This window comes from Alligator sinensis, unplaced genomic scaffold (assembly GCF_000455745.1).
Source record: "Alligator sinensis unplaced genomic scaffold, ASM45574v1 scaffold527_1, whole genome shotgun sequence".
NCBI classification, from domain to species: Eukaryota; Metazoa; Chordata; order Crocodylia; family Alligatoridae; genus Alligator; species Alligator sinensis.
In genome coordinates, this window is record NW_005841958.1 from 1867524 (window position 1) to 1876910 (window position 9387).

Sequence of the window (9387 nt, forward strand, 5' to 3'; positions counted from 1 at the left end):
GGTAAAATTTCTTCCTGACCTCAAATATAGCATCAGTCTGACCCTAAGCAGAGGGGCAAGACCCTTTAGGTAGGAATCCCCTGCTTTGGTCCCACCAGGAGCATGGGTACAGCCCAGTCAAAGTATCCCACCTTGGCTGTAGCCAATCCTCAATGCCTCTGAGGGAGGCTTAAAAACACCCTAAGACATGTAGCAGAAAGGGGGAGAGGGGGCAACCAGCAAAGCCCAGAAGCCTGGGGAATACCATAGTAGTCTTCCTCAATGACTTTCAGTGGGGATCCTTGTTCAGCTCCTGAGGGGATGATTCAATTCCCCATGTTCCCTTCCAGGCAGAGGTGCCACTAATTTCCAACTTTCTATGCCCTTTAGGGAGAGATGACTGACTTCTTGGAAGACTGGGGCTCTGGCTCCATATCCACCAACCAGACCCAGCCTGTACTCGCCTCTACCTCCAACAGGACCTTGGTGACTTTCCAGGGTTTGGAGCTGGTGCAGCAGCTGAAGGCACTGATCATCTTGCTGTATACAGCCGTGGTGGTGGTGGGCTTGCTGGGGAACTGCTTGCTGGTCCATGTCATTGTGCGGGTGAAGAAGATGCACAATGTTACCAACTTCCTCATTGGGAACCTGGCTCTGTCTGACGTGGCCATGTGCACCACCTGCATTCCACTCACCTTGGCCTATGTCTTTGAGCCCCGTGGCTGGATCTTTGGCAGCACCATGTGCTACTTTGTCTACTTCATGCAGCCTGTCACCGTCTATGTCTCTGTCTTCACTCTGGCCACCATCGCCATGGACCGGTACATTGTCATTGTCCACCCGCTAAGGCGCCGCATCTCGCTACAGCTCACTGCCTACGTGGTGCTCTTCATCTGGATACTCTCTGGCTGCTTGGCACTCCCCGCCATGGCTCACACCTACTATGTGGAGCTGAGCCAGCAGGGGATCACCTTGTGTGAGGAGTTCTGGGGGAAGCAGGAGAGCCAGCGGCAGACTTATGCCCTCTGCCTGCTGCTCATCACTTACCTCTGCCCCTTGCTGGCAATCCTGGTCTCCTATACCAAGATCTCCCTTAAGCTTAAGAACAGGGTCATGCCAGGTACTGTCACCCAGAGCCAGGCTGATTGGGACAGAGCCAGGCGCAGGAGGACCTTCTGCCTACTGGTCATGGTGGTGGTGGTCTTTGGGGTGTGTTGGCTGCCTTTGCATACTTTCAACCTCATCCGGGACATCAACATCAATGCCATCGATGCCTATTATTTCAGCCTGGTCCAGCTGCTGTGCCACTGGTTTGCCATGAGCTCTGCCTGCTACAACCCCTTCATCTATGCCTGGCTGCATGATAGCTTCAGGGAGGAGCTAAAGACGTTACTTGTCTGGCACAGGAAGGTAGCTCCTTATGGACAAAGTGTGACTGTCAGTGTTGTTATCTGACCAGCTGCCCTGAACCTTCTTACAGGGTCTTGGGGCTTCAGTGAGCTACCGAAGGGCATTTGATTTCTTAAGCTGCAAATGAAAACAGTGAGACATAAGAACCAAGTGCATCCAACCCTGGACAAAGCACACCCTGCCTGCCTCTACTCTGAAAGCTATGGGGACCACTCCCATTTAGAGGCCATGGGTCTCTGCATGGAGTGTACATGAATTGTGCACTCCATAGGCTGTTTCTCTGCAAGCACTGGTCTGGAATAGGGGAGTCTGGGACAGTGCATATGGGAGGCATGAGTCCATGTTCAGTTTAGCTCCTTAAAAACACATCATAAACATGCATAGAGATTTCCATTGAAAATTAGTTGGAATTATTTCACTTGAAAGGAGGCAAGGGACATCTCTGCTCCATGTTAGAAAAAAACATCCCCTGAAAGATGATTCAATGCACAAGAACACAACCTGCACAACTCTGGTACTTGCTGTGTTAATGCAATTTCTATTGCAGATGCTTGGCACATCTTGGAACTTAGCATATACTAATAGTAATGAGGCACGTTGATATAGATTTCCAAATGGGAAACAAATAATAAACAAGAGATGCTAGTGGTCCATATTTTCCCAATTTTGTGGAGGTAGATTCCTTCACAATATTCAGGATTATATTTTGTGTTCCTGGTTTCTCCTTTTAAAAAAATTGTACCATTGTGGCTATTGCAGCTCAGAAGCTTAGGAAAGCCTTGCCATGTGTCAGAAGGTAAAAAAGAAAAGGCCAAGGAAGAAAGGGAACACTGTACAGCTATTCACTTTTGTACCAAACTTTGTCTTTAATGGAATTCCCTTGCTATGGCAGGAGGGAGGGACAAGCCACCCTATATAAAACTTCTTACAGACTAGTTTCTGCAGATAGATGTACAGTATGATCCAGATACACATAGATGGGACACATACTTCATTCTATATATCAGATACCCGACCAGGAACAGTGGAGTAGGGACTGACAAATGGCATGTACAAGCTGAATAGTATGAATACAAGAACCATTACAATGAAGACATGGCAAAAAGCAGAGAGAAATGCTTACATCTGAGGTTAGCTCATTCTCCCAAGAAGTGTACAGACATAAATATAAAGCTTCTCACTAAAGCAGCTTTTCCTCTTGATCAGCTGCTGAAATTACATTGCGTCTTACAAACCACCCATGTCAACAGAGGTCTAGCTCCCCATTTGTCTAGATTTTTATCAGGTCGTTCTTCACCTTAGTGTCAGGTCATCTATGGTGTTGGCTATAATCACCTAGAAAAAAGACAGGATGAGAAAATTGTGAATGAATGAATGTGCAAGGGCTTGGAAGATGGGGAAAAAAGAAAAAAAAAAGGCAGTGGAAAGCATGAATCACATATTTATCAAGTTCTTTATTTTTCACAGTCATGAGATCCAGCACCACTTTTGGTTAGAGATAGGCAGAAACAGTTCTGCTTCCACACCATTCTTGAGTGTGTTATTCTTATAACAATTTATTTAAACAATTTGCAATGCATTTTTGGTGGAATTTAGTGTTTACAAAAGATGCTAAAGACTGATGTTTTTTATTTTTGAGAAAGATCCATTACTAGATAGGGAACTCTATTTAGGGCACCTGGGTTCTACTCACAGCTTTGGCAATTATGTGTTCTGCAACCTTGAACAAGTCGCTATCACTTCTAAGGGAATGGAAAACCAACAAAAAATTTGCAGAGAGTTAAAAATGGGATGCAGGCCTACCGCATCCTATCTGGTTTTCACAGCCACTATCTTTTCTTGCATATCACATGCCCCCAAATACAACACATACATTGTTTCTGGGAAGGTAATAAGAGAAGAAAAGAAAAGACAGTTCTAGACTTATGGTTGCCTAGAGCAGGGTCAAAGCCTAATCTTCAGGTTGCTCCCTCCATTTCCTGCTCAGGCAAAAACTACTGTTTTAACCCCTTCACAGCTGTTTTATCAGCAACTCTTGGCTGCTCAGCCAAAAACTGAAGCTCTAGCTGCTGCTGAAGACTAGACTTCATGGGTGGATCTAAGGTTTTTAGAAGAGCTAAAAATACTATTCAGGGCACTGAAATAGGATGCAAGAAACCAGGAGTAGCTAGCAGACAGCAAAATTGTTGAGGAAAAGATAGCTCGATTAGTGGAACATGAAGACCATTAAAAAAAGAGCGAGGGTCATTAACAAGTGTGCAGTGAAAAGCAATTAGAAGGAATCCAGTTGCTATGAAGTCAACTGATTCTGTCAGAGCTGCCTAAGTAGAAATGCCACCACTGCTGCTGGGCAGTTGGTTTTAAACTTTGGGTGCAGCAAGAATCAAAGTGGGGCATGATCGCACCACTGCAATGGCCAGATCTGCCCTGCTGGACTCAGCCCCTCTCTCCATGCAGTTGCTGGAAGGAGAAGAAAAAGAAGCAGCAGCCATCTTACAGCATCTCCATGCCTCTCTTCTGGGCAGAAAATGAGCTTCCTTGCTTAAGGCAAAACCACAGTTTTGGCAGGCCAATTTTTGGGGGAAAAGTGAGTGTGGTATGAAAGTAAAGCCAGTAGCTGTGTGCCTGTTCTTCTGACATCACAAGTGAAAGCTGAATGGTGGCAACTTAGTACTCAGTGAAACAGGGCTAAGTAACTATGATTTAGTTTTTGCTTATCTCAAACACTCAGACAATTACCATGTATCAGCTGCTGTATGGTAGTTTCTGTTCCCTTTAACTCACTTGTTCTTTCTTCCCCATTGAAAATGGCTTTAGTTTATAGTCACCTTCAAGACTGATGGATAAAGAGCCTGTTGTTAGTTCAACCTCCGTGTCCATTCCAATTCTTGACTTCGTGCTGAAACAGTCCGCAGAGGTTCAAGTGGGGGCCAATTGTAGTGGGTATTTTTGTGGGGGGAGGGAGGAGATTGTAACCCCCACCACTAGAATAACACCAGCAGTTTACATGGTACTGATTGTTCTTCGCTTGTATAAGTTCAGAATGCTACTCTAGTTAGATAGGTATTATTGGACTAGGCATGAAAGATTTCATAGCCAGTTTCTCATTTCCTGTGAACTTTTGCCTACACTCTTAATCATATCAAACAGCAACAAAATAGCATCTCCTCACTCACCTCTAACAAGTTTTATGTTTTATTTAGGTGTGAATTAGTGCTACAGCTATCTAAACATCTTTGTGGGATTGTAACTTGTTGTTTAAATTGTTCATTTGTTGCTAATTGTTAATTCAGTGAAGAACCTGAGCTGCTTTGGAAATCAGTAAGGCTGGATGTGTCGCAGTGTTACTAGTCATGGGCTTCATGATTTTCATGTTTCTTAAAATAAAAAATAACTCCAGTTTTGTGCATCTCTTTTGTCTTGGTAGTTTTGCTGGGGATGGGATAGTATGTGATGAGTCATCATTTGAAAAAAAATCATTACCTTTTAACTGTACTGTCTGTGAAGAGTGCGTGGGGAGTAGGGACTTACGTTGTATAAATGCTATAGTGGCACAGAAGACCAGAGAATGGGACCATTCATGAAAGATTCATTTCTCAAGGGTTAATAAACTAATACTTGAAAAAACAGGGAATCAAGGAAATTGCTGATCCTAATTTAAGAGCCATACATTTAAAACCAGTTTCTGTTTTGCTGCAGGTGTTTTGCTAACACTAACTGCTGCAGGTGTTGGTTATCACTTAAGAATGCACACTGGTAAATACTCAAATGAAGTTTTATTCAAATTATGTGAAGCCTTAGAGAAATCTTGAGCTTGCCCTTTCTAACATCAATCATACAAATGTATATAGGAATGCTGGGCTACTCTCCTGACCAGCTGAAGACTGCAAATGATCATTTGAGACTAGACCCCCCACAGGCAGAGGATATCTGTTGTGAACTGAATTATTCACAAAGTGTTGTGAATAGAAATACAATGCAAAATAAAATGTCTTTCCTCTGTGCACAGCATAATGGATGTAATGTTTGCTACATCATGAATTATCCCAAGGTACTGGAGGCAGGGGGACACAGGCAATCTGAGATTCTGGTGATTTTTCATTTAGATTAGATCATAGTATGATCAGTAGAAGGAAAGCCAGGATTTCAGAGAGAAAAGCTTGATGAATTATGTGCTATCTTTGAAAAAGGAGATGTTTCTTTCACGCTGGCAGCATTTTGATCAATTTAGGACTTAACTCCCTGACAAGCCTCAGGTTTTTAGCAGCCTGGCTAATGTGATGGGTATGCCACTTTTAGGGATGGTGCAGTGTGTGAGACCAACTGTCTTTCCCCTTTTGGCTCAGATCAAGCGTAGTTCCTATGCTGATCTGGCAGGGGAAACACCATGACCACAAAGGCGGTTTTCCTAGTTGCACCCAGGGACAACTGCTCTCCTGGCATGGGGGTAGTACCCCCAAAGGTAATCCCCCACTTAGCTGCTGGAGAGGGAAGATCTTGGCTTTATGCCCACTGTATGGAAAGGGGTGACTCCTCCCTAGCTTGTTCCTGCAGCCATATAGCTGAGAGCAAGCAAAACCTGGAGGCATCTGGCACCCAAGCCTCCAGGCTTGGGCCTGCACATAGGATGCCCGCCAAAGGATTGGAAACATCTGAAGCCCCAGCTGGGGGAAGAGGATGTTTGCTGGTAGTAGGGCCACTTATGGTTATGGACTGACTCATGGATTTGGAATAGATTTGGTTTGGAACATGGAAAATTAACCCCCCCCCCCCCAAAAAAAAAAAAAAAAAAAAAAAAAACCAAAAAAACACCAATCTGTCTTTCTCCTATATAATCTGGTTGCTCTGAGGAAAGCATTCTCCCATTCTTTGCCCTTTTAAGGGGTTGGTCTGGTGTTCCCATTCCCCATTATCAATCCGCCTGGAATTAACTGTAAGTATTGTGTAAACTGCCTTCAACTGATGTTTTAACATCTCATGTCCAGGTCCTAGTGAAAAATCAGGGAGAAGAAAGCAAACCATGTATCCATTATTTTAGAACTTTGGCCCAAAAAGTAATGGGACCTTGGTGGATGGAAAAATGGACTAGGAATACAGAGCTTTGTGACCGTAGGTAAGTTATTTAACCTCTGAGCCTCTCTATCTTCCTGTACCTTATCTGTGTGATTACAAGTGCTTCAAGGCAGCAAATTTCTCTTTCTACAGTAGCATTCCTGGCCTTGGTCCTGGCGTGGACTCTAAGTTAACAAACATGGTCTCTGTTTTAGAGGCAGTAGAGGTTTCATTTTGGTCCTGATTTCTTCACTCCTCCCTAATTCTTAGCAGATCATAGTCAGTGCCTTGGTAGGAATTCACTTTTGAATATTATCAGCTGGGGCTATGAACAAAAATCTTCTACAAGGGCTAAATCTTGTCTTTGCTCCTGCAATGATTAGGATCTCCTGTGCAGCTGAATCAGTGCATTCTTACTTTATAAAGGAGAGGTGAGGGGAAATGCAAAGCCACCCTCCCCTACGGCAATGGACAGGAGAAGGCAAGCAGGGTGGGGACATGATTTCTCTAATTCTTCCCTTGGCAGAAGTGTCACACCTAGGCTACTGCAGGCAGCAGGCACAAATAGCTTCACAGAGTGGATCTGCAGCCTGGAGTTTTTTTGCTCCTTGCTCCAGGATCCTTACTGCTCTGAGCAAGTATAAAGATCTGGAACATAAACCTTGCAAGATGCCAAAGCAGCAGCTGCCAGGCCTTTTTCTGATTCCCTGAAGCAGGTAAATCCCACTCCTCCTGTAGCTCCTGGCACCCCCTCCCCTCCTGTGCAAGCACCTCCCTCCTATTCCCCACTCCCCTTCTCCAGTAGGGTCTGCTTAGGGTTCACCTCTGGGCACAAAAAGGGGGGCAGAACTGGACACTGCCACCAGTGTCCCCAGCTGTTCCCAGGGGCAGCCCCAGGAGCTACTCCTGCCCCACTCTAGCCAGGCTGTGGGGTACCAGGCTCAGTCCAGGACAGTGGTGGGTGGGTCCCCCTTCCAGATGCTTCTGCTCCCTGATCAGTCTCCCCAGGTGTCTCCTGCTGGATGAGAGCAGGCGCTGGAAGGGGGGGACTGCCCACTAACAACACCTTCCCTGGCCCAGCCAGCTGCTTCCTGCAGCCTTGAGCCCCTGGGCCAGTGTGGAAAATACAGTGGAATGGGAAGGAGAAGGGATCCACCTGCTGTCATCAAGCCCAGCACCCTATACAGCCATTGCCCATAGTCTCTGGCTGGAGCAGGGCAGGAGTGGTCCCGGTCCCTAGTCAGCCGAGCACATTGGCAGTGGTGGGTGGATCTCCCTTTCCTCAGCTGCTCCCTGCTTGGTCCCACTAGGTAACCCCCACCAGCCCAGGGCTTCAGTCATGCCTCCATCTCAGCTGGGGACCCAGGTGCATGGGGTAATGGGGAACTGGAGCCGTCAGCTGGTGAGGTACACTGTGGAATGGAGGTCCTGACTCCACCCCTGTCCATGTCCTTCTGTCCTTCTCGCATACGTCCATAGGTCTGTGCACACATAATGCCTTAGCAATACCAAGGAAGAGCAGTTAATGGTGACACTTTACATCACTTTACATATGCAAGCGAGGTGCCTAAATCCATAGTCATACAGGACTGGCAGGAACTTCTTAGATGACTGAATCCAGTTTCCTGCTCTCAACAGGCAACAACAATGTGCAATTCCAAGTACCTTCTTAACAGCAATTAATAAGAGTTTTGACCCCTACTGCTTCTATTGGAAAGCAACCCCAGAACCTCATTGCTCCGAAGGCTGGAGCCTTCTTCTTATTTCTGGTCTAAACTTATGTATGGACAATTCATATCCATTTTCTTGTTCCAACATGTTCTTTAACTTGAGCAGTTCTTTCCCCTCTTCTGTGTTTAATCCCCTAATGTATATGCTAAGACCAGGAGACCTGTCGTATCCCCTCTCAACCTTTCTGAACTAGCCAATAATTTGTTGTTTCTTCTTCCACGATAGGTTGTTTGTTTTGCTGATCATCCTACCAGCCCTTCTCTGCACCTGTTCCAATGTTAAATGCATCCTTCTTGAATGTGCATGACCAGAATTGTGCAAGGCATTCCCAATGAAGTCTCACCAGGGCTTTGGACAGTGGCACTCATTCTTACTGTCAGCAATTGGATTTGAGGATGACCCACCAAAGTGGATAAAGCCAATTGATCTAATCTTCTCAGTCTGAGGACCTATCCATAGAAGGAGGCCCAGTGATATGATGACTGTGCATGACTGCATGTACATCATTAGGCCAGTCTTCCACAAAAAGTTTTAGCCGCGTACAGTGCTGTGGCCAATTCATGGCTTGTGACTTCTACCACTGTTGCCCTTTCACCCTAGCAGGGCAGCACTGCATTGCTGTTCAAAACGGTAAGTATCTTTAATTCTTGCATGTCATCACTGTCTAATACCTACAGCCTGCAATTCCTAGCTGCTGTTTGAACCTAGTTCTGAACATGGTGGAATTTCAGTAGGTCTGCAAGATGCATTTTATAGCTGGTCTTGGTCTCATTGGTTACATTCCAGTTTTCCATGCAACTGCTTAGGGATGAACTTCTGTTTCTACTGGAAATGCCTAGACTAATATGTCCTAGGATTTCATTTGCCTTTTCTGTGACTGCATTATGTTGGTATCTGATGGCACCCCAAGAAAGACTAATAAAATGAGGTCTTTCTCTTTCATTTATTTCTAGTCGATTAGCAGCAAAATGTCTTGTTCTTAGTCTCTGAAACATGGACCTCACACTTTATACAGTTACAGTTTAGCTCATTGTCATTACCCCAGTCCTCAGGATCATTCAGTGCTTCCTGCATGTTCCTCCTCTGTACTTATAATACCTCCCAGGTCTGTGTCATTAGCAAACATGATGAGTGCACACTCTTATGAGTGAGTTAAAGGCAGAAAGAAAAGTATGAAACATGATTGGTCCCCAGACAGATTCTTGATAAAATCAA

General features: G+C 45.2%; 1 protein-coding gene across 1 annotated transcript; it reads left to right on the forward strand.

Annotated features, from left to right (window-relative positions):
* Window positions 1-375: 375 nt before the first annotated feature.
* LOC102367761 (prolactin-releasing peptide receptor) lies at window positions 376-1434 on the forward strand. The gene has a single exon (XM_006020564.1). The coding sequence runs from the start codon at window positions 376-378 to the stop codon at window positions 1432-1434; it is 1059 nt and encodes a 352-aa protein (XP_006020626.1).
* Window positions 1435-9387: the final 7953 nt, after the last annotated feature.